Consider the following 27,242-nt stretch of genomic DNA (forward strand, 5'->3'; position numbering starts at 1 on the left):
TCGTGCATCATCTGTATCATCTATCGTCGGTATTTTCTGCCCCTCACTGGAAGCTATAATTTAAGTCAGCAAAGTCTTGCGCTTTTCAAGAAACGAAACATGCCAAACGGGTTTGAAGGGTGGACGAAAACAATTAGAAATCTGAACCATCTGCCACAGCTGTCGTTACCATGGTTACGACGCAAGCCGTGTGGAATGAACATGACCTTGAAATTGACTATTCTAAAATACAGTTTATAAAATATAAATAAAATACTATAAAATATATTTATATAAATTATAATTAATGAATATAATAAATACGTTATTACGTATAAAATAATAAATACGTAATAATTATAATAAGGCTGCTCATGTTTAAAAAAATCTGCTGGATATAGGGTTTGTTCTAAATTTGGATACGTTAAAAAAATAATATAAAATGAACGAATTGGTGTAGCAGAGTCCAGTTTGCTCGTAAAGAATCACTCGAAATATATTATCTCCTCCATAATATGCATTCCAATTCAAACTTTTAATACCCCCGAGAACTTTTTTTATAGTTTTTAATACCATGAGAAACTAACTATTTGCCACCCTCATGAAAGAGAAATTAAGGACATCTCGTGCAGGAGCAAAATTACCCAATTCATGCTGATGATAAATGCCTAGTATCGTGTGGTGATGTAATGGCCGATAATTTTGGAAAAACCTCCGCTATAGTCATTTCAAATATCAAAACCTAGGTGGATCACAAATGTATTAAACAAATTTAGATAGTACTCTTTTTTTACTATTTATTAACTTAAAATGTAGCAAGATCTTTTGCAAAATTTTTTTATTCTCTATGTTGTTAATAAAAAAACATAATATCGATGTATCTTCGTATCATGTGAGATAATAGTTATGTAAGTCTTGCCAGACTGATGGTTCATTAAAAAAAAAGATAAAAAGAAAGAAAAGTGAGAGAGGATGCTTAAACTTAGTAGATACCGATAAATACGGTTCAGTATTAAAATTACACTTTCTCCTCCTTAAGATATTTTAGCAGTGTTTCCAACGCCAGCTAAAATTTTGTTAGAACAAGGTAAATGCGTTAGCTGCTATAGAATCAAATTTAAAACACTGATCTGTTGTTAACTTCTGGCTAGAGCGTGTTACAAAAGCAACCAAACGCGACATAACTAGTATGTATATTATGGGGTGTTGTACTATTATGGAGTACTATATATACTATGGAATTGTATAGTATGGAGAGGGGATCGAGCATTTGCTCCCTTTATGCATTGTCTCGTGGCCCATCTCTTATTGATGTTGGGAAAGGCTGCGCCTCTGCTGCCTCATTATCCTTGCAGATGGCAAATGATCTTTGGGTCGGACTGAATCTGCAGCTTAAAAATTAAGCACTGCATCGCCAACTCCTCTAGCCTAGCTGCCGATGCTCGGATCTCTTTCCTTCCTGGTGAGAGCGCTGATTTGGTTATCCAAGTTTATTGTTAATTAAATTAAGTTATTGTTAATTAAATTATAGTTTATTGTTAATTAAATTAAATTAAGTTAAATTGCATAAATTCTATTATTAAGTGGGAGTTGAATTTCCATTTGTAAGAGTACATAGCTTATTTTTTGAGAGCACCAGTCTGAAGAAAAATTCCATAATCTGATTCTCAACGAAATCTTTCACTGATGCCCGATAAAATCCTTGGAGGATAAGGAAGCCTACTGCTATTATAGGAAGCAAGTTTTGGGAGAAGAAGGAAGTCCACTGCTATTATAATTAAGCAGTATACGTCCTGCCTCGCATAAGAAGGACGAAGTGTGACAAAGCTCACCTGGCCCCTTCATAGTCAAATCAAATACCTGAGATTAAGTAACACCATAAGGTATTTCTCCCGCCTTCTGAGCGTGCCTTCGTGGTGTAGTGGTCTGCACGCTGGCCGCGTATTCCAGAAGTCCGCGGTTTCATTCCCGGAGAAGGCGTTGTTCATTTTTCATCTTATCTGCTTCCAAAAAAGTACCTAATGTTTCTACAGTGGCGCCCGAGCTAAATGGGTGGTGGATAATGATTCGCCACACCCAGGATTTCGCGATTGGGTCCCCTAAAAACCTCACTTCCCCTAAGAGGGTAGTATATAATGTATTTCTCCCGCCTTCATAGAGTGCCTTTGTGGTGTAGGCGTCTGCACGCTGGGCGTGTATTCCAGAGGTCCGCTGTTCGATTCCCGGCGAAGGCGTTGCTCATTTTTCATCTTGCCTTTTTCCAAAAATACCTAATGTCTCTACAACACTAGTATCATAATTAAGCGTTATTCACCCGGAACTGCTTAACGGCTTCAGAAAGTTGTGATATAGTGAAAGCACCTGATTGAATAGAGAAAGCTCCTGGGTTCGTTTTCTAGCAAGGCAGAGGTGCTTCAAAAATACAGGCATTTCAACATTGTTCCTTATTAAAATTATTCATATTGCTAATTAATTAGACACTTGGATTCTCTTGGATTTATTAGATCATGGTAAAGCAAACTAGAGCTTCTGCTTGAGGAAAGGGAAGCCTTTATGGTGGATTTGAGAAAAATTCGCTCGTATTCACATTACGTATGGGGAAAACCATGAAAGAAACGCCCACGCAGTTAGTCCTTTTTTTCTATTAGAAGTGCCTATTCTTAATATAGTAGTTCGGCCAATTTTCAACGATCTTATCGGCTCAGCCGCAGACGGGCACATTTTAAAGACCTAATAAGAACTCAAGTAGTTTGCGAACTTCAGGCTGAAACTAGGAAGAGCTGTCAGTAGTTTCCATAGCACAGAATTAGATTATTTATTCGAAAATGGAGGAAAATGTAATTTAGTTCCTACTGAAAGCAGATCTTAATACGTTAAGGTTTTCTAGCATGTTTGCATAAAATAGCGCATGCTAATCAATGTAGGTTAAGTTATTCTAAAAGCTTTCTTCGGATTGGATTGCATTATTTAATTATGGCAAAGCACAGGAGGGCTATCTGCCTAAAGGTAGGGATGCCTTCGTGGAGGACTTTCTAAGGGAAACTGGATCGTATACACATTACACATGAGGAAAATCACGGCTTTCTTCAGAAATCGAGCAAATAGGTATTTTTAAGATCTTTGGCTTCAGAGGAATTCTAAATCGAACGTAATATTTCTACTTTACTGGGACTGAATCAAGTTCCTTTTGAATAGGAAAGGGAAATCTGTGCCTATTCATATTACTATGTAGAAAAAAATCTGATATGGACACCACATGACATCCTTGTATGGTCTATTAAATAAGGCAACTTTTTTGCTGCATTTCATTTAAACTTATTTCCTCGAATATCATTAAAGATATATTTCTCAGTCAATTAATTCATTTATCACTTCGCAGAAAGACAAAAATGCTTAAAACCCCTCAAAACATCTTCATTAAAAACTGAAAAATATAAAATCACATAAAACTCCAAATACACTTAAAACAGTTTAATTTTTTTTTACAATTAAAATTAGAGCTTCTATGCAAACACAAGTAATTCGACCAGCGTGCTAGAACACAGATTTTTTGGTGCACAAAACTCAGTTTACTTTTGGTGCTACTCAGCAAAAAGACACCGAAGGTGCAAAACCTGACTTAATTCACTATTTTGCTAAGTTTCAAATGTAAACAAACGGACGCTCCGTTAAGGTTAGTCGCACTTAAACAACTTTTAAATCCGTGTTTCCCAAAGTGGGGCCCACGACCCACAAGGGGGCAATGCGACTGTTAAGGGGGGCAATTCGAAAGTGGACTCATGCAGAGTTTAAGGGCACAAAGGGCTTTCTAAATATGTTTCATGAAGTCAAAATTTTTCGAAATTTCATTTTTTATTCCCCAAAATAAAGAAAAATGTAAGTGATGTATACGTAAAAAAGTTTTTAAATTGCGGTGCATTTTAAATATTTTATAAAGAATTCTCGCTGTAGACATGGACATTTAAATGCTTTTAAAGACATTTAAATAACTGACACATTATGCTTTCCAGACGTTTCTCGCACATTTCAGCCAGCAAATTTACTTTATTTTTTACTGTAGGAATGGCAACCGGTATATTATTCTTTCCTTGAATGGCAACAGTAGCTGCTTTCAGCTTTGTTTATATTGATCTTATATTTATTTTTTAAGCCCTTACTGAAATATGGGGTGCAAGCAAGAAAAAACTTTCGTCAGTATTCGGAGGCATATTTAAAATTTGGTTTCATACACGCTCCATAAACGGTCAACTTTTGTCCTTTTATGCCAATAATGCCTGACCAACAATTCTAACTAGGTCAATGAAACTAGGTCGCTTGAGGCACATTTGAAGGCGAAACATAATGCTGATATTAGTTCAGATTTGAATTATTTTCACACTTTAAGGAAAATTTTTGAAAAAAGAGTAATATTAAAATGTCTATTTACTGTTCATAATGCAACTGTTAATCGTGCTCTTGAGGCTATTTATCAAATTTCATTACTCATCGCTTAATCTGGGAAAAGCCGTACTATAGGGGAGAATTTAATCAAGCCATCAATATCAGCATTTAAAACTGTTCTAGAAAAAGATGACAAAGACGTTAAAGCTATGCCACTAAATAACAATACTGTTTGCAGAAGAAAGATTAAATGAGTGAGGATATTGAAATACGAGTATAACTTGTTGAAGAGCTGAAAACAAGAAATGTTTCGGTGCAAATGGATGAACCAACTTTGAGAGACAGTGAGGCAGTACTTGTATCTTGTGTAAGATATATTCATAAAGGGGATTTTGCCGAAGAAATGTTCTGTAAATCATTAGAAAGCACCACTACCTCCAAAGATATTTATAGTAAGCTAAAAAGTATAATACATCTTGTACTGCAGATGGTGCTCCGAAGATGATAGTTGACAAATAAAGTAAAGCACGGAATAAGGAAAAGGGTTGCTTAAAATTGATAAAAGATGAGAATCCAGAAAGGCTTCTTGTGCATTGTGTTATTCGTAGAGAAAACTTGGTAGCTAAAAACAATTCCCCTGTTCTAAATGAAGTACTAAATTTAGTTATAAAATGTATCAATGCATGCTATGAAAGCTAGGGCCAAATGTGAACGTCTTTTCAAGTTATTTTATGAAGAACAAAATGAAGACTATATGAGACTTCTACTTCACACTGAAGTAAGAAGGCTGTCGAAAGGGAATCGCTTGGAAAGATTTATGGAACTATTTGATACTCTTAGTTATTTTTAAGCGACAAACCTGAAATGAAAAATCCGTTAACGGATGATAACAAGGCAATTGTGAGTTATTTAGACGATATCTTTGAAAAATTAAATATATTAAATAAACAACTTCAAGGAGCAAATAAAACTTATGATGCAAAAGGAAGATATTTGGTTTCATTATCTTTGTTGAATTATGTCAGGCATATACTATTTACCACAAAAAGTTTGAAAAGTCTCATTGGCTCCAAAAATGTGACGCGACTACCGCTATACTTGTTATTGTCGATCATCTGAAAATTTTATCGGCTGAATTAAAAGATTTTGTAACTTAAAACAAATTGATTTTCCAATTTGGATGATGCAGTCAATGTTAGTGGATTTGGCTGACATTTCAAATATGCAGTAAAAAGAAGAACTCGCAGAAATGCAAAATTATGAGTCAATTAAAACTTTATTTAATATAAAAGGAACGATGACATAGCTTTGTGAGGAATCCAGAATCAGATATCCAAATGCAACAAAATTTGCAAGAGAACTATTGTTACCGCTTCCATCTTCATATTTTACTGAATGCGGATTTAGTGCCATAAATGATTTGCTGCTAAAAAAATCGGTTGGATATAATAAAACCGGGAGACTTGAGACTCAAGTTATCTAAATTGGAGTCTGACACAAAATTTCTTTGCAGAAAGTATCAAAGCAAGGAACTCGCTAAATTTAAATAATAAAAATTACTAACACGTAAAATGAAAAACTTTCACTGAAATGAGTTTTTTCTTGAATTTCAGTTCTCCACGTTTTTAAAGTTCAACACTGTGTTTGCTCACAAAATTTCGTAGTCATTTCTTCCTAAAAGCTATCATTCAAGTTTCTTTCGTGAAAATTTCAGTTTTTAAATGTTAAAAATTATGTATATGCTAGGGGAGCTTAAACGTTTTAGAGAGGATTAGGTGGGGCATGGCACAAAAAAGGTTGGGAAACACTGTTTTAAATTGTTTATAATTCTACAACTGTTGCATGCAGATTAACTGAAGGCATAAAAACCTTAACCGAAACTTAAGAACAACATAATTCTATCAGTTGTAAAGGAAAAAATTGTCAATTTACCAACACATAAGAATAAAAAAAATGAATTCACCGACCCGAGTAACAGAGTGAGTATATATGTATATAAATTTGAATTTAACAAATACAATATCATGATCTCATTCCTATAAACCTAATTTAAATTTTAAATTATGAAAATTCAATTATAAACAAATAAAAGATTAATTATCGCTGCGAATATATAAATATATATGTAAACATATATAAGTATGTATATAAATATACATAAATAAATATATATACTTTTGGTGCAGCTGATTTCAACCAAAAAGAGAGGTGCACATGTGCACAATTACATGTCATAGCGGTCCCATATAACAAAATTTCAGTATCCTGAGGCTACTCGTTTGGGAATTATGCGAGATACATACATATGTACAGAAGTCATGAAAAAAATCTCTTCTGAATCCATTAAATCCATTTTTAATTCATTTTGGGAAAAAGAGACTTTTATTCAGTCCGTGCATGCAAATATCACGCAAAAACATCGTTCAGATGGATACGAGAGTGACGAAAATGGATATTTTCATTAAAATATGATTCCCGAAATTTTTCGTGATTGCAGTGCTTTCTTTACTTCCACGAGGACGTAAAAAACAAATGAAAACTTTCAGATTCCTTCTATGTATGTAGTCTGTTTAAGAATCCACGTGACTATTTTATTCCAGAGGTTGTTACATCAGCTGAAGAGAACAAAATCTCTCACTTCTTTCAATATGTGAACTGTCGATCTTTATTTGAACGTAATAAGATAAAGAAAGATTCAGTAATGCAGTTAATTTTTCATTGAACAAATGATTGAGACATAAAGTTAGTTTTCTATTACATACTGTTACGATTTTCGTATTTAGTTTGCTATTTTTAGTAGAATTGTAATTAAAATTTTGTTATATCCCCTTGCGATGCAGCACAAGACTTATTTTAAAAGAAAGCTGCTACGCCAGAAAATTTAAAATACAGGGGGGGCGCATTTAATATTTAATAAATAGATATCCCGTAATTGCTTTTGCTTTCCAGAAACCTCGAGAAAATAAAAATTATGAGAAGCTTCTTCTCGTGACTGATTAAAAAACTTTAAAAGACGGAGAAAAACATCTCAGTTCAGTTGTTTACTTAGCTGCTGTAATTTTGAGATCGGATTAGCTTTCTCTGCGCTTTGAATTGTGTCCTATTTAACGTTTTAGTAGTTTAAAATATAACTACCGCGTGATATTGTGATATTGTACGAATATCTGTATGGAAATATTTCAGTATTTTGTTTTATTTCTTGTGATAAGAATAAATTCTATTAACTTTTCATCAGACTTGTGCATTCAATCTATTACGAACCCATACGTACGCAACAATACTAAATACCGAAGACTACACTGAATTTGATATTAAAGAACATGGTTAATATTATTTTCGTTTTACTTAGCGCAATATGTATGCATACTTGGCCTAAGACGTGCTTTCGTAACGCTTACTAAATGCTTGTGGAGATTCTTTTTGCAAAGAGAAAGTAATATTAGATGGGAACAATGTCAAATGTATTGTGAAGCATTTCTGAAAAACTTTATTATTTCGGATTATTTGTGAATAAAATAATTGCATTTACAGCAGAAGATGCAGAAATCTAAATTGTTATATGGAGTAAGTAAAAGCAAATAAGCAAGTAATTATTCGAAGACAAAGCCTCAAAGCTTCGCGGTAATATTATCATTTATCCACTGGTAAGCCCAATAAGGATCAGATCCTTTCTATCCCCAGAATGTGTCATTTTTGCGAAACATGGGAAACTGAAATTAGTAATCTATTCTTACGTGACCACTGAAAGGGGAAACACAGAAACATAAATCCAACTGAAAATTACTTTTCACTGGGAAAAACATTTTCACCAAATTTTTTGCGACGCCATTCGGATCTATCATAAAGAGCAGTATTTTCCATTTTCGATTTCCTCCGGACGGAGTTGCGAAAGGTTTTATTTTGTAGAAAAAGGGGAAAATGACCGAGAAGCCTGTTTTATTCGTTTTACACAAAAAAAGATTTCATGATTTTATTGATTGATGAAGTTTGTGGCTAAATATTAATGACGTTTATCACTGGAAAATCAGTAAAAGTATAAGGGTTGGCTAAACGTACTTGATACATTAAAAGAATTCATTCTAAAAAGGTGTAAACAACAGTAGGGTGGACATTCAGTGTCTGTAACAGAAATTAACAATCTTTTATATGACTTTTGTCATTTTTACCCAAACGTATTATCATAAACGAAATATACTTGAGGTAAGATGCAAATTTTTATCATTCTTCAAACTTTTCATTTTCAGAAATATTATTCTCACTGCAGGGGTGTTTCTCATCTCAGTATATATAAAAACAAAGTTTAAATAAATGTATACTGCATTATAGTAATCTAGCTCATTTTATGTTAGCAAAATCCTCATGACTTTGTACAAGTCTTATTTCATTACTTCAGCTGCTATTCGGTGGACACTTAATGGCAAGTAACTCATTTGTAGATCTTATATACTTTTTAATCAAATTTTATTTTAAAAAGCTTCCCTCACAACTGTTAAGATTTGCGCCAATTGAGAGAAAAATTCACAGTAATATTACAGCACTCTGAAGATTATAGGATAGAATAAATTACAAACATTCAAAAGGGCTAATTTTGCAAATGATAAAACTATGAAGTAGTTCCTTGCCGACGAGGAATTCTTACTTATTAATGTCATTACGGTCATAATTTAGTTAACATTCGTATAATCACTCAACATTTTGGTGGGGTAAGAAAAGCAGAGTAAAAAATACAGTGCTGTTAAAATCTCATTCTCAATTCTTTGAATGGTTTGTTTAATTAAAAATCAATCTTCATTTCAATTTCATAAGACAAATCACAACTCTTTATTATTCAGATATCATCAATTTCTGTCTGCTTTCACAATCCAGAACTAACACTTAATAAAATTTGACGTGAAAAATACATTCTCAAAAAATTTGCCTTGTTCTGTACCCTTCTCTAGTTTTGTAGCTGCTTCACTGTAATAAAATATACAAGATTATTAGTACAAAGAAGCTTTGTACGAAAACAATGTCCCCGAGGGACTATTGTTTTCGTTTTGAGATTTTGCGGCGAAACACTCTGAAAGTCCGTTTCACTTTTCAAACTGTTGCCACCAAATATTATCGCCCTGTATTGTATTTGAAGAAATTAAATAGTGAAGAATCTGCATAAATGTATGTATGTTTCTCGAAATGTGATAAAACAACGGTACCTAGAGCCATCCAGTTTTGAATGACGTAATCCTACTGCGAATATGGGCATCTGGAAGCCCAAATTTGAAATTTGGAAATTGTTTTATTATCGATTTCATATTTTGTAAAACTTTAACGAATTTTTGATTAACAAACTCAAGGATTTCAAAGCGAGCAATGGCAGCATTGTACAGAAAAACCATTTTTATCTCCAACGCGTGAGACTGTATCGGAAATTCTAAGGATATGCTCAATTTAAAATTATTTTGCAATATTGCTCTTGAATTGAATTTTGAAGATGCTGTTAATTACAACATAAGAATTGTTTGGATGCAGATGGTCTACTTCTTAAACAGATGAAATTTTTACTTTCCTACTTCAAATATTTTCGGACACGGAACGGTCCCACAAGATGGTGCTGATGATCTTTGCATATTGACTGTCTCCCAACTTAAAGATGAGCTGTATTCACTGGCGGTCCTCTTTGCCCGGACTGAGGTGGGCACTCTGCTTCCGTGGATTCCATATCCCAACGCTGACACAATAAATTTATCTGTAACGTTGCCGAACTTCAGTGATGGAAATTCCGAGACCAGTTGTCTTTTTCAATATTTATTTTAAAACTTAACACAAGTTTTCTTGGTTAACTAAAAAGTAAAATATCAGCACAATTACAAAAGATGAAAGACAGCAGCTTTTCTGTCGCGTGATGCGACGTACTCCTTCAGCGTGCCTCAGGCAAAAAGCCTTATTTTTTATATTTACCAACTGTGTCGATGGAAACCGCCCAAAGAGGGGGTGTCCTTAACGAGTTTTTCTTGATTCTTTTCTGGCCTTTGTAGCGGACACTGGGGTATGTTTCCATGAGAAAAGGAAGTTCTCTAATATAAACCTTATGTTTGCCACAGTGCTAAAGCCTTCTATATGCAGAGAATTCCTGCGAATCATATTACTTTCACAGGGCACCCAATGTTTATATCTGCCTGTGTGTTTGCCTATTGACAATTACGAAAGTCCTTAACATTTTACGCCAATAGTAGAATCGTGAGCGTAGGTCCGGTCGACTGAAGATGTTTGTAGCTTTTTTAATAGCAAAGTGCTGAACTTGAGACATTTAATTTTAAAACATGATAAAAGTAGCAAATCATCAAGCTGTATGTAAATAATGGGAAACGGTAATTCAAACGACAGAAGCACTTACAGAAAATAATCGTTTCTAATAGGCTGGTTGCATGGATGTTTTCATGGCTTTCCCCCGAGTCAGTCGATAAACAAGATTAGAGTCTTCGCAATGCTACGTCACTTATTTATATAAGTGAAAGAAGTGAAGACCCAAAAGGAGTAGTTTATTTTTTTAGCAGACTGGGAGTCAATAACGTAAGAGCAAGCCTTGTGATATAACAACCTTGTTTTCCCTATTATAATATGACTGCAAGCTAATTTACCTCAGAAAGTCGTCCACGAACGCATCCCTACCCACTGAAAAAGTACTCGCATGCTTTGCCATAATATGCTAAACCAACTGAGAAAAAAAGAACAAAACAAGAATAAAGACAGATTTCTGGAGGCTAATAAGTGACATGTTAGTTTTATGCTGCTGATTAGGAATTTATATTACACTCTATGTGCAGTCTCGTAGCGTTTATCTCTATATTCTTCTAGCAATTGCCTTGCAGTAGTAGCTTATGAGATTTTCATGTTTCGCAAATATAGCCCTCAAACTGCCGATCTAAATTGTGTTTGAAATCCATACACTCATTTCCCATCTATAATCTGTACCCTTGCTTATGTGCTTTTATGTCAAATTGCAGATTTTACGAAAAGAATAGAAATTAAATTCAGAAAATAAAATAAAAAATAAATATTTCTAAAACGGAAAAAAATTAAATCTGTCTGTAGTACTGATTTATGAGATCACCTTTCATAACACTTGTAGAGACATTAGGTATATTTTTTAAGCAGGAAGTCGTAAAAAATGAGTAATGCCCTTCCCGGTACTCGAACCACAAACTCTCGAATACGCGCCGAGCGTGCTGACTATTACACAACGAAGGCATGCTAAGAATGGCGGGAGAAATACCTTATATACTCCCCCTTTTAAAGGGCAATTGGGGATTAGAGGATCCAATGGCCAAATCTTGGTGGTGGAGAATCATCATCTACCAACTTTTTTAGTTTGAGCGCCACTGTAGATTCATTAGAATTTTTTGGAAGCATGAGATATGAAAAATGAGCAATGCCTTCGCCGGACTTCATTCTCCAACCTCTCGAATACGCGCCGAGCGTGCTGACTGTTACACCACAAAGGCATGGTAAGAAGGCGGGAGAAATACCTTACACACTTCACGATCTACATTTTCACTCACTTTAATTATCATTCTTTTCTCTTATTTCTTTAATCCTCAAGGTTTCATTTGTGAAAGAATAAGAATTTAAGAACAAATATCTCTGAACTTCCATTGTCTTCAACTGAAGGCTATAGGTTCTAAGTTTCTTGGTTGTGTTTCCATTGGAAAGCAGCAGGCATCTTCAAACAGGACTACTGTCTTTTTGATAGATCAGCAATCACAAGAAGCAAATTTAATTAAAAAATTTCATTAGTGTTCGGTTCTAAGATTGCTTGAAGAAGAAATAGCAATTAAAGCAACCGCCATCAGTGCTTTTTAAATTGTGTGTGACAATAGCCTTTTTCTTCTTTACGGTCAACCAAAAGACTTATAACAGGTGGAAGGAAGAAGGTTGATGTTTGTTATCACTTATTCATCCGGCCGCAAGCCGCTGTGGGAAAAAAGGGGTAGAAAGGACACCATAGCAACGCCACTACCGTTCAATATCGACTTCTAAGCAGTGACCGGGAGTAGCCACGTGCATTTGTTTGCGAAAGGTAGGTAGGGGTTATTCTGTTATTATACTGCAGCAATATACTGAATATTCGGACTAATGGTAATCATAGCTCGTCCACTTAAATATATTTCTTTGCATCCACAATCCAGATAAGCATAGTGAATCCTATCGCGGCAACTCCCTTCTAAAGCAACCTCTTTGATAAATGTAGGTGTTATTAATATTTTCGAAGCGAAAAATCCCGAACAATGAGTCTTTCACTTGGTGGCTGGATGTGCTTACCACTTTTGTGAGCTTGCACGGGGAATATGATAATTCCTTATTATACACCCTACTCACCTAGTAGAACCTAGCTATCATGAGGCAATCAGAACTTCTAGAGTTAGAAACATAAATTACATCTGTACCCTCACCGAGATTTGAGCTTCAGATCTACCGCTTGCTAGGTGAACTCCCTAACAACTAACACCATTTAAACAACGCAGGAGAATGCGGTGATTTCGTATAAAGTGGCTAGTATTTTGGGGAACATAAATATTTACCTGTCAAAGATGAACGTCTCTGCAGAAGGCTAAAAGCATCATGTTTGGTCTTCGTAGAGAGAATTCGCTCTATTTACTGCAATGCGAGTGTTGGAATTTCAACTCTTAGCTTATCGTGTTTCATTTCAGCAAGGTTATACAATTTTAAAAAGTAAAATCGCTTTATTTCCGTAAAATGATATGCGATAAAATTAAGCATTGAACTATTACAGTTATATGCAAGGATAAAAATGTAACACTTTATTCCCTAGAACACACACAAAGAACTGTATGTGAACCTAGAACACATAGTGCTGTAAAATACTATGAAAATTAATTGATTGAAATTACGCTGCATCCTAGTATAAGATAGTATAAGTTTCTTATATACAGATAACTTTCTTATATACAGTGGATGGACAAAAATATGGAAACACCTTTTGAAATGCATGTTTAAAAAAAAAGATTGATTTTAATATGTAGGTGGCGCTGGCGTTTTTGACTACTGACGCCACCTATACAACTTCGTAAATGTACTAAACAGTTCAGTTGTTGTCGGAGTACTGTTATGTGGGGTTGTCATTGCATTATGTCAGAGTTAACAGACTTCGAACGTGGGCAAATTGTTGGAGCACGTATGGTAGGTGCTACCGAAAGCAAGGTAGCCGAGGTGTTTACTGTTTCAAGAGGTACTGTATCGAAGATTTATTCCGCATATTTGAAAAGCGGAAAAACATCATCTGCTAAATCACAGCGCAGACGAAAGTGTGTCCTGAGTGATCGTGACAGATGATCATTAAGGGCAATTGTGACGAAAAATAAGAAGACCACAGCTGCAAAAGTTACTGCTGAAATGAATGTTGTGTTACCGAACCCTGTGAGTACCAAAACAATTAGAAGTGAGCTTCATAAACAGGGAATTGCTGGCCTTGCTGCAATTGAGAAGCCACTCATCAGTCATGCTAATGCCCGTAACAGGAAAAGGTGGTGTTTAAGTCATAAAGCCTGGACTATAGAGCAGTGGAAGCGAGTAATATGGTCTGACGAGTCTTCTTTCACATTGTTTCCCACTTCTGGCCGAGTTTACGTCTGGAGAACGCTATCTCAAGCCTATAATACAGACTGCTTGTTGCCAAGAGTGAAACATGGCGGGGGTTCTGTTATGGTTTGGGGAGCCATATCGTGGTTCTCTGCTAGCTCCATGATAACTGTGTCAGGGCACATGACTGCCAAGACTTATGTGAACATTTTGGCCAATCAAGTTCATCCCATGGTACAAACTTTGTTCCCCGATGGTGATGGTGTCTTCCAAGACGACAAATCCCCTATTCACACAGCTCACATTGTCCAGAACTGGTTTTCTGAACACGAGGATGAGTTGTCCCATCTCCCCTGGTCACCACAGTCACCAGACCTGAATATTATCGAACCTTTGTGGTCTACATTGGAACGGAATGTGCGTTCTCGTTATCCACCGCCAACATCGTTATCTGAACTTGCCACCGTTTTGCAGGAAGAATGGTATAATATTCCCTTGGCAAACACACAGGAACTGTATTTATCCATTCCGAGAAGACTGCAAGCTGTTTTGGATGCCAACGGGTTTCCGACACCATATTACGCAAAGAAACATGTTTTTTTAAAGGTGTTTCCATATTTTTGTCCAACCCCTGTATAACGTCATCAAATTTGTTGAATTTACTTTTCTAAAATCGTTGTTTTGAAGAAAAACAACTCACTGTAGGCATAATACAGAACTCTGAATTTAGCTTTACTGTTAATATTCATGACAAACACTATAGGCCAATTTACAGGTTATATAACTTCATCTAAGCCAACGGACATCAAGCTGTATTTAGTGATACAAGGGGGTTCCAGGCTACTCTTTGGAGGGTTCACGAAATAAAAGTTCGGAAATTTTTAAGAATACTTAATAGACAACCAAACTAACCATCTAAAATAATTACTTAAACATTGCTTTTTATTATTTTATTGTCATTACTGCCTAAAATAATATGAAGTAAATCTATTTTTATGAGTGAGAAATTGTGATTTTTCTTTTCATTTTCCGCATGAAATACGGAATACGTTTTCAATAGCTATTTTTTCTGATTACGGTAGGGAGTTCCCCCAAAATTAGTTATATGATTCCACAAATGTCAAAACTTTAGGGAACTTTCCACGGAATAAAATTAAAGGTTCGACAAATATTTTAATCTTAATAATTCCAAAAATTTGTAGCTGTAGTGGTTCTACAAAAAAATTATAGCTTTAGGAGTTCCACCAAAAATTATAGTTTAAGAGTCTGCACGAAAGAAAATTATAGTTTTGGGGTTTTTCACTTTATATATAAATTAAATCAAGCAAAAAATAAGGCATATAACAACAAGCGTAATTTGACTTAATCTCTAGAAAGAAAACCAAGCAGCCGCATAATTTAAGATCCTGATATATGGAGTTAGAATAATTGAAGTTATACTAATAATAATGTCTGTTCTGCTAAAAAATATAGTGTACTTCTGAAATTACTCATTTCCTTCATTTTTCATGAACAAAGAATTTTTAAGTTACATGTTCTATGTTGAAGTTACAGCTAAAACACACACAGTTATCTTGTTGACGAATTACCATCCATAGGAACGATTATCACACAAATCACACAAAACACAAATCAAGTAAATGTCGAAACTAAAATTTATTTAGCTTCACCTAGTGGACTACCTATATAAGGTTTTTAAGTTTTACTAACGTTTATTTTATTTTAAAACTTTGTTATCCTCTCTTATTTTTCATTTTCAGCCAGAATAAGCGCGATTAGTTTTGTTTATGCAAGTGATCTTGCAAACTGTTAAGTATTTAAGATATGGCTTTTAGCCAAAAGAAAAAGACTTCTCGCTGCCTTCATTGTTGTAATAAAATGCAACAATGAAGTTTTACAAACATGGAAAGGGCACTTAGAATCAGGAAATACGGTATTTCAAAGCTGACGTGGCCGCAGTTAGTCAGGCTATCGCAGTGACGGAACAATTTAATGGGCACACATTCTGCAACTTCACAGACAGCCTTTCTGCTATTTATGCAATCCGTAACACTACCATTCCTCTACTCAGATAGCTGATATCCAGGCTTTGCTTAGAGAGAGCGAGAGTCGAAAGAATATTCATATGAACTCGCCAAAGATGCAGCAAGAAACATCAATGCTCAGCCCGTGCCTATTCTGCTACCTAGATCTCATCTGAAGAGACAGATCTGGGACAAGGCATTAAAACAATGGCAAGAGGAATGGAATGCAACTCCTCAAGGTAGAAGAGCTCATGTATTTTATCATAAAGTTTCCACTGAGCGACTTATCTCGGCACCCTTTGTAACAAGATTTGTAACGGGCCACAGCCCTTTTCCTAGTATTTCTGTAAAAGGGGATTTGTCTCATCTAACCTCTATGTGTGCGGTGAGGCTGGTACTGCAGATCATTACAAACCAGGATACCCACTCACAGAGACGTGGCACATGCGGCTACCAGTTGATGATGATGCACCATTCATGCGCTTCTTCATTAAGCAGCCTGCTCTGCGCAGAAAACTAAAACTCATAATGGAAAACTTTAGGCTTTGGGACAGGACCTTTGTCATGTCAGCTAGTGCACTACAGATATCTGCTCAGTCTTCAATACTTACTGCCTTATTCCCGAGTGTCTCGTTCTATGCTACTAGTGCTCTTGTGTGGCATGTTAGTGTGTTATTTAGTGTTTGTATGATGGAGTCCAGTACATGAACATTCTAAAGTAACTAACCTATACAGCTAACCTATACAGCCTCAGGGTTTTATATATATAGTAGCTCTACAGCTACTATATATATAAAACCCTGAGGCATTTTATATATATAGTAGCTGTAGAGCTACTATATATATAAAATGCCTCAGGGTAACTTATGTGTGTTTATTTATTTATGTATATATGTATATATCATTGTAAAACTGGCCTGTAACAAAGAATAAAATGTTTAATTATTAATGTGGAATGTTTATGTACGTGCAACGACGTACGCATGTGCAAAACAAATATTATTGTAATAAAGTAAGTAAGTGTGTGATTATGGCAAAGCCTCGAGGGCTATCTGCCTAAGAGGAGGGATGCCTTCGTAGAGGACTTTCTAAGGGAAACCGGCTCGTATACACATTACACTTGAGGAAAACGAAGAAAACGCCTACGCAGCGAACTCGTTCGCGGGATTCGAACCTCGGACCGAACTACCAGTGTTCAGCGACCCACCGCTCGGCCGCTGGTGGGCTTATTATTATAATAATTTATTCCTAGTGTTTAAACCTAAGTGCACATAAAATGCACCAAGGTAATGTTTAAATATTAATGTGTAATATTTATGTAACACTTGCAGTGTGTGCATCAGTGTACAGCTATTGTATTGTAAATTAAAATTATTGTAAAATGTTTAAATGTCAGTTTAAAATGCTCAGATTTCAATATACAGCACCAACAAAAGTTTCTATTAAGCTCCTGACGCCGCGCTTCTGGGGCGCCAAAGAATTATTGCGTTGTACGGTTTCGTATTCCGGACGATACCCGAATAGTCGTAGTAAGCCGCCCCGGGTGTTCAAATCCGCTCTCACCTGTCACCTGCCTTACCGCGCGCGTGCTTTTCGGTCAGTTCCTGTCTGCCTTTAAGGCCAGAACTTAATTCTCGCTGATACTTGAAGACGTATTATAGTTTCCTGCATTCTGCTCACTACATACATAGAGTTAAAAGGTCAATCTTTGCGTTACTAGTCTTTGTAAAGTATCTTAGTTCTTATTTAGTTAAGTTAGTTTTACTTATTTTTTATATTTTAGACGATAAGTGCTGGTCTTTGTATCCCAAAGTGCGGGATCGACTGTACGCTGTGGGAAATAAGGGGTCATTTTAACCCTTCATCTTTGTACTGTATGTTCTACACACACAGAAGCATAGTTTCAGTAAGCTGCCTGCTCCCATTCAGGATTTGCAGATGTTTCCAAAGGCAATTAGAAAAAACAGGAGTCCTGACACCCTTAAAATTTAACGTAAACTATATCAACGTTTTATCGTTTATACAATATTACAAGAAGAGTCTACTTCTCTGGTCGTTAAGGTTCAAATTATTTACGATAATGTTTTAAATTCGTATTTAATCACGTGGCCAGCTACACTGTACTTGTAAAATACTTTAACATTCAAATTATTTACGACAGTTAAGATTCAAATTATTTACGACAATGTTTTACATTCATATTTAATCACGTGGTCAGCTACACTGTACTTAAACTCGTAAAATACTTTAACAGTGGCATAGCAATTCACTAAAGTTTCCCCACTCACGACCACTGCAGGACTTGATGCTTAGATATACACAAAGGCAGCCTGGCTTACGCCCCTATAGGCTTACCTTTCATAGACTGTCCTCTTTTTTTTTCAATCCGAAGAGGCTTTGCCCCCGAAGGACTATTATTTTCATTTTGCGATTTTGCGTTCTGTAGCAATCTGGCTTTTGAGCAAGAAGAAAGGAGGTGAGGACTTTGGCGAACGCCGTTTCCTCCAGTCCTTGAGGATTTTGCGTTCGTTCACTATAAATGTCCGTTTCACTTTTCAAACTGTTGCCACCAAATTTTAGAGTCCACCAAATGTTAGAGTTCTCGCATTGTGTTAAAACAACGGTACGTAGAGCCATCGAATTTTGAATGACGAATATGAGCATGTGGAAGCCCAAATTTGAAATTTTGGAATTTGTTTTATTATCGATTTCATATTTTGTAAATCTTTCACGAGTTTTTGATTAACAAACTCAAGGATTTAAAAGCGAGCAATGACAACGTTGTATAGAAAAAAAAAAAAAAAACATTTTATCTCCAGCGCCCGAGACTCTGCATCGGAAATTGTAAAGATATGCTCAATTTAAAACTATTTTGCAATATTGCTCTTGAAATGAATTTTATGGTTTAAGTGCGAAGAACGTAATATTTAATAAATAAAGATAACAGACAAAATGTTTAAAAAAACGCCCCTTTGGACGTAATTTAAAATCTGAAAAATTTCAGATTTTAATTTCTTTTATATATATTTTTTTAATATGGGAAAAGTATTTGATTTTAGGGCGGCATCTGCTGAAGTATATAATCTTATTTAGTTGACTACTCATACGCAAAACAATATAAATAGCAAAATTAAAATCAAACGGTATTTCATGTTACAAAGTTAAAGGGTTTTATTTACTATTAGAGATGAAAAATATATTATTACCTACTATATTTTCTAAAACATTCTTTTATATTCGCAGATATGGTGAAGAATAAGTTCTCCGACAGACTGAATCCCAATTCGTCAACGAGAATTCCATTCACCAACATCAGTAATCAAACACTATCGCCCCAAACTCCTGACAGCTCAAGGACAGAGTCCCCGCTGGACACACCAAAACGAACTCTTTCCTCTCGAGCTTTGAGCACGGGAACTCCCACGCAGCAGCCCAGGTATGCAGCCTCACCACCTGTGACCGGAATGCAACAACAGCAGTCCCAAGTGAGAACAGACTCATACGCAACGCAAAATAATCCTCAGCAAGATAGGTTCAGGGCTCAGACGCCTCAGATGCAGTCACAGTATATGAACCAACAGAGTGCAGTAACTATGAACCAAACAGGGTACTCCAGTGCTCAACAGGGATTAGGTCAAAAACAAGACCCTAGGTATATGCCTCAGCAGATGATGACGCAAGATAGGTATCCTGCACAACAACAAACACCATCTCAGCAGCCTTATATCAATCAAAATCAAGGATATGGTGCTTATCCAAGTAACGTGTCTCCTCAAGTTCCGCAGCAGATGCTCCAGCCTCAGTATCAAATGCAGAAAATTAACTCAAATTATTTAGGTCCTTCTGGAGCTCCTGGTATGGGACATGACCCTCCTGTAGTGCCTAATCGTCAGGGTTCTTTTCGTCGTAGACCAAGTGCTAGAGATACTGGTGTTGGAGGCGGGTATTCGATTCAGCAAGCCATGGGTGATCATTTCGACCATTATAGGCAAGAACCACGACCAAGAAATGTGATCAAGCATGGGAGGAGAATACCTTCGCCTGCGAGAAGTGGATTAAGCAGAGAGATGACACCCATGAGTGGTCTGTTCAGCCAACAACAGTACCACCCATCGTCTAGAATGAGCTATGGACCGGACGCTACGCCTGATTCCGGAGTTTCCGAAAGTATGGATGGTGACGAATTGTCTCCAGCCCGATTTGGTAGGAAATCCCAGATGCCGCCGATGATTTACGGTGATAGTCAGGCGTCCAGTCTATTGAGTTTTGCACCCAGTGAAGAGGATGGTCGAACCATGAGTCCAACTATGAGCAGCATAGGAATAGACAGTGAGCTGGGTTCCGAAGCTTCCACTGGAAGCAATTTCCCTCGGACAGCATCTCTCTATGTGAATCCCCCAAGCCGACGGAAACAAGATGTGCCTTCAGGAGGTAAGGGCGAGGGAGTGCATAAGAGGAAAAAAAGTATGCCTCATGGGCCAAAAGAATTAGGATCACCACCAAAAGTTATTCCTCGGGAAGAAGTGGCATATCTTAGTTCCCAGAGAAGGGAAGAAGTCAGGAGGATGCAATACGAAGCTGAGAGGCTGAGGTCAAATCCTTTGTTATATCTTGTAAGACCAGATTTAAAGGTAAGCTACATTTCATTCCCTTATATCATTATTTTTTCATATCCTAACATTATGCCGAAGCTATAAATCTGCAAAATGCTCTTCCGAGAAAATTTATTAAAAATTTGATCTGCGCTTGGTTTCGGGAAAATTAAGCTGTGACTTTTGTATTATACATCCGAAAATGTGCATTTTCTTTTTTAGCGTAAAAAAGTGCATATTCATGGTCCTGATGGGCTATTAATCGTACAATACTTCCTTATACCTGAAAATAAATTTTGCATGTTTAATAAGTACATGAAATGTAAAATAAAAGATAAATCTTGTACCAAATCATTTGATTTGAAATTTATTTTAAAGGATTTGTTACGTAATGCCGTCAATAAACTTCGGAAGATATCCACGAGACTGTTTTATGAATAACTTTATTGAATGAACACGAGACTTTTAATGCATTAATGTTTTAATGACGCGAGTTTTATGTATCCCTTTCTTGTGGATGGCATCGGTTTTCGGCGTTGCCATGCACTTTCTGATCCGTGTTTGCTTAGTGATAGAAGTATTCTATGAATTTAATGTTGATATGAATAGAATTGAATTATTATATTGTATTTGCGTTCTGTTTATTAAATAATATTCTAGTTCCTGCTTTACTTCAAAGATTACTTTCTTACGATTTTCATTATATGATGTTACACAATAATTTTACTGTACTTGTCTTCTGCAGCGGCCTTCGCAAGAATGCTGATTTAACACGTTTCTGCACTGGCGAGAAACAAACGGTTATGGTTACCGATCTGCGCATATGTGTTTCTTAGAGCGTTGCTTTTAAAATATAGCGATTTGTCCGTGCTCGTAGTTCAGGTTTCTTCTGCTAGTAAAAATTTTCGCTTTTAAGTATAGCGAATTTTCAACGGTTACTGATCTGCGCATATGTATTTCTTCTACCTTCGATCGGAAAATATAACGTTTTTTCCTTCGTGCTAGTAGTTCATGTTTCTTCGGCTAATGAAAATTTTCATTTTGAAATTATAGTGGTTTTTCATTGAAAATACTTATCACGCTTACTATTTTCAATGTATCGTCAACTGAAAAGAAAGCTTTAATTTTTTACAAAATATAAGATATTTTACCAAAAGAAAGAAATGAGTATAATATGCAGTTATAAGCTGGAAAAGAAACCATTCGGCGATGCAGCTATGAAAAGAAGATAAGTCTTCGTGCTGAGAACTGGTTTAGGGCAGGGGTTCTCAACCGGTGGTACGCAAGAGGAAAATGTGGTACGCAAAGAAGCAAAGTATTTGTAACTATTAAATTCAAAAATTAAAGCCCTCAACGTCCTAATTGAGTTTTTTCTCAAACACCCGTAAATTTATGCGATCTAAGCTTTGTTAAAGAGTGGTGGTGGTACTAAAGATTTTCAATTTTTGTTTAGATGGCACGCGTTAGTCAAAAGGTTGAGAACCGCTGGTTTAGAGGATGATCACAAATATCCGTTCACTGCGGGTATCAACGAAATTGCGAATGATCATCAGCTGAAATCCTATTTAGCAGGGTTTGAATAAATTGTTAACAAAAGTTTTTACTATAATAAGTTAAATACTTTAAAATTTATGGTTTCGTTCGAAAACAATGAACATAATAAGTATTTTGCAATTAAAAAACCATTATACTGACACACTGCAATTACGCGTTTCTCGCGCATGCGCTGATCGGTAACCGTTTGTTTCTCGCCAAGTCAACATTCTCGCCAAGGTCGCTGCCAGAGTATCAGTTTTACATTTACTCTATGTTTTAAATTTCGGGAACACCGTAACAGTTACTTTATTTTATTGCTCTAGTTGTTTATCCTGTATATTTATATAATTTTCAAACATTGTTGCAATTTTGGTGAATATTTATTTTTCTTTAATAACATTCGTTTAATAACATTCGTATTAAGTTTAATAGAATATAAGAATAAGCAGTTTATTACAGAGAATTTTTTTTTCATTTCCTTGAATAAAATATTTACGATTTCTGACACATCAAATGCAAGCTATTGAAGATATTCGAGTACTTAAATAAACTTTTAGATTTAACTTTAGGTTTTCATTCAACTTTTAAGGTTTCAACTTTTAGGTTTTCATTACTAAGAAAAAATTTATCCAGTATTTAAAACGAAGTTAATAATTCATCCTGCGGTTACATAACTGTAACGAACTGACTATATTCTCTGCAACTCACTCATGTGTCTTTCATATATAAATACTTAACACTTGAAATATTCCGTTAATATGAGCTTGAAATATCGCGAGACAAATCTTCAAGAATTTTATTTCTCATGCACTGAAATGGAATCCTTTTCATATATTTGCCTTCCCCTAAAAAATCACTTCATTCAGATCAACAAACAATAAAAAGAAAGTCTTCATTTTATTATTATCTGTGCCGAGCTGTTAAGGTTGGTTCCACCGACAGATAATCTTTTTCCTACGGTCATTGATTAAAAGCCCTTAAAACTGTTTTCTTTGCCATCGCAAAAGATATTTTGCTATTAGAAATGACCACAAAACATTGTCATCGCCCTATTTCATCTTTCTGTCACTAATAAAATTTCTCGGATTTTTTCAGAAGTTCAACTTTTAGGTTTTCATTACTAAGTGTAATTTTGTTGTAAATTTTGATACTCAGTTCTTAAAATATCATCTCTGATTTTACGTTTCGAGGAAGTTATAGTATTGCTTATCACTGTGACTAAAATAGCGTGGGAATTTCGCATCAAAGAATACTACTCTCAGAACCGAGAAGAAGAAGTAAACAGATCTTCGATAGCTTACGACAGTTAGTCACTTAATTATAGTTTTGATTCTGTTTCCGTGAAAATTATCTGCAGAACATACCCACAGTTTGTGAATTAGATACCCTTGAAACTTTTCTTGCGAACTTGTTGTTAGTGACATTAATTCTAATCCATTTCTGGTACTTACGTGTTCTCGCAACCATCTTAGTAGAAGTAGCTAAACTCTGGCAATCATGCACATAACATTTCTTTAACTAGCTATATCCACTGTGAGTCGCAATCCAAAAATTCACCGAATCACCTATTCTTCTGGAAAACGATTGCCAAACTGCGCCCAGGTGGTTAAACTAATACGTTAAGTACTCCATTTCTTCGCAACGCCCTCAAAACTTTAATAACTTAGCATTTTTTTTTTTTTTTTTTTTTTTAACATTTTGGCTTTTCTTGACAACTAATATTTATTTTCGTATATATATATTTATCGATCCTTTCATTTTTACAAAACTTTTTGATTCTGAAGAAGAGAGAACTATGTCATAACCCTTGAAATTTTTAGACTTATATTCAAAACCTACGCCAGTCGAAGATCACTTTTTTGTGTAATTTTAAACATTTCTTAGTCATGAATCCTAAGTCTATATCATTCATTTTCGTATTGCATATGAGTGACTTGAATTCATTCTTTTACTTAGTATTTAATTAGAACTAATTTAATATAAATGAGCATCATTGCCAGTTTTTCTCTCCTGATATTCTAAATACACATATATTTTGTGCACTGGAATCTGTCTTCAGAAAACTTGAATTCTAAGACCATTTTAGTTTTCTATACAGTTCTAAATGTAGATAAATTATAATTTTAAAATTTGATTTCTGTAAAATTATATTGAAAAATGATCTTAAGTCTGCAAGCAATCAAGAAACCAGTAACATACTAAAATTTAAGTCTAATTTATTTTGCCTCAAACTTCATACAGTATTATATTTTAAAAGCCTTGCCTGATTGATAGTTTGAAAGCGATTCAAAAAATTTCCTCGCCGTGGCAAAGATGAAACAAAAACACAGAGAATTTCACTTTTATGCTAAAAGCTAGAATCAAAAGAATTACTTGTAAAGATATTCAGTAAAACATTTTGTTGATTATGGGCTAAAATATGCTCAAAATTATCAGTGGCCGTTTTAAAATTTAAGTCATTTGTTTTGCTTGTAATTTGTTTAAACTCACAAGACTTTAGTTCAATAAGCATGAATTAAAGTAAAGAAGATACTTCAGAACCCTTCAGAAGAATTTCTCAGAATATGAATAAATTCCATGCTAAAGAATTTATTTCACCCTGAATTTTTTATTCATAAACATTATTTATATACTTTGAAGGCTAATATTTATTCATAAATATTATTTATATGCTTTGAAGGCTAATATTTATTCATAAATAATTATTCATAAATATTAGCCTTTAAAGCATATAAAGCAACTGAATAAGACTAACAAATAAATATAACTTACCTTTTTAAATCACTGTTGCTAATCACGAAAATGCGAATGAAAAATGAAATAATGCGAAAAATAAAATAATGAACATAACATTCAATAAAAGAGAATAATTTTAGAAATAAATAAAGGCATTTTAAAAATAAAATAATGTCTGGAACTGCCATATATAAAACAGAATTCAAGTTAGAACTTTTAGTTTTAAATTCAAATGCATTGAATTAGTTGAGAAGCAGGAGATCATCAAACACGGTTTTAAAACGGTTGTGGAGACTAGAGTTTTATGATATCACAAAGAATCAAAACAAACCATACTAAATATTTTATTGTAAAATGTATTTCATAGAATAGAGCAAGAATAAGTTATGTTTCAATTTTGTGAGAAAATGTTTTTGTCTGTTAATTAAGAATTCTTCAAATTTGTTTGTTTTTTATTTGAATATTTTTATGAGATAAAGAAGTGTTTATAAAGGCACCTGAATAAAGCAAGATCATCAAACATGATTTTAAAACAGTTAAAAGGAACTAAATTTTTTGAAGCTCAAAGCATCAAAACAAGCCATATTAGGTTCATGAAATATGGAATACCAAACAAAAAAAATTAGCTGTGTTTTCACTCATAGCATTTTGTAATACAAGTACTTTTACATTAAGTCACCTTGTCCAGAAAATAAACGTCTATTCTATTTTAGTCCCTTGAGAAAAATTCTTTTTTCTCTTTGTTCGAGTTTCCTAATATTTTGTTTCGAAAATTTATTACGAATGCAAAATTTACGATCTCCAGGCTTCAACAATTTTGAACGTAAGTTAATACCGTATGATAAGCTAATCCGCTGAATGTTCTTTTAAAGTCATTTTGTTTCTTAGTGAGGAATTCGTTAGTATTTTAAAAATATTTTGCATTTGAATTATATTCTCAATGCAAAATTTACGATCTTCTGTCTTCAGCGATTTCACGCATGAGCATATCATAACTTAGTGTGTTATCATCTGAACTCTTTTATAAAGTTATTTTTCTCTTAATATTTTTTTTCTTTCCTTACATTCTCATTCCCGTTGAAAAAAATATGTATTTTGAATGCAGATTTTTACCATCTTCTCTTTTCAACAGTTTAACAAATAATCGAATAGTGACTTAATGAATAGTTAATCCACTGAACTTTCTTTTAAACTCTGTTGCTTAATTAATAAAGCTCATTTTCCATTTTGCCAAACCGATTTTAATTAATTTGATGCATCACTATTCCAGAGAAGGGGGAGGGATTCAACCACTAAGGAAGACATCCAGACGGGTCTCTCTGTGTGCCGGGTATCTAATTTTAGAAAATCAGTCTATAGGAGTTTAGAATTCGCGGGAAGAAGAGGAAGAGGGAATACCAGGTGTTCCACTCCCGGAAGTTTCAACGGAAGTGTCCGGAAGTGACGCCGGCTATTTGACGTCATGATTCGGCAATGTGATCCCCGTTGCCAAATTAGTCCATGGCTGCATCCCAGACGCGAATAGCATCAAGACTCTGTTGAATGTGTGAGCGGCTGTTCTATTATCACAGCCAGCCGAACCGATAAAAAGTACAGATCCCTTCTTTAAACGGCGTCAACTCCATGAAAATGGCTGCACTCTTTTTATCTTGACGGATTGCTTCGCCTCAAGCATTGTTGCCCTACTTCGTGAACTCCCGCTTCGGATGCTCAAAGCGCAGAAGATAAAAGAACTCATTTAGTGAATAGGTGGGCACGTTCATTGTTTAGCTGATAGGCATATTTAAGTTATCAATGTGCTGTTGAATTGACCGAAACGCGTGATAAAATTCGTTGCTTCGAGACTTACAATAAACATTTAATTAGCTGAGAAAATTGCAGACGCTAAAATAAGCATACAGTATGTAATGAAACACAAAAATTATGTAATTACCTCAGTATAAAGATCTTAGTTACCTGAAGATTTGAAGAATATTTTGTTAAAAAAAAAAAAGAATAAAAGAATTTAACGATGGTATTAAAACCATCGTTAAATTCCCTCGTCAGTCTTTTTAAAGAATAACGAAATATATTTCTTATAAAAGTATACTTTTACGAAAAGAAATATTTACATGAAATATTTATATTTTTTGCTGGAAAGAAAGACGAGAAAATATTGTTGCCAGTCGACGACACATAAGCTCTTTCATTTATATTCGATATTTTAAAAGTGCGGTGATCATCAGCATAGCACTGTTAGGCCTTTAAAAAGTAATTTTATCTGAACTTTCTAACAACAATTTGAAGTAAATATTTTGTATATCGTGAGTGTTATTAATAAAATAAGTTTCTAATATCCTATAATAGGTCGACTTCAGAATTTCTAAGTATGTTTTATAGGCACATTATCGGATATATCCAATATAGAAGGAAACGGTTA

General features: G+C 34.9%; 1 protein-coding gene across 4 annotated transcripts in view; it reads left to right on the forward strand.

The window, feature by feature from the left end:
• Nucleotides 1-27,242, forward strand: part of jp (junctophilin) — a 288,282-nt gene that overhangs the window by 203,251 nt on the left and 57,789 nt on the right. For all 4 annotated transcript variants that reach the window (XM_085813222.1, XM_085813224.1, XM_085813223.1 and 1 more), the window contains exon 8: nucleotides 19,203-20,590. In XM_085813222.1, coding sequence (XP_085669348.1) covers nucleotides 19,203-20,590 — 1,388 coding nt within the window. The remainder of the gene's footprint in view (nucleotides 1-19,202; nucleotides 20,591-27,242) is intronic.

Source organism: Stegodyphus dumicola, chromosome 3 (genome assembly GCF_044657685.1).
Source record: "Stegodyphus dumicola isolate Sdum_Otavi_A_Nest chromosome 3, ASM4465768v1".
Classification (NCBI taxonomy): Eukaryota; Metazoa; Arthropoda; class Arachnida; order Araneae; family Eresidae; genus Stegodyphus; species Stegodyphus dumicola.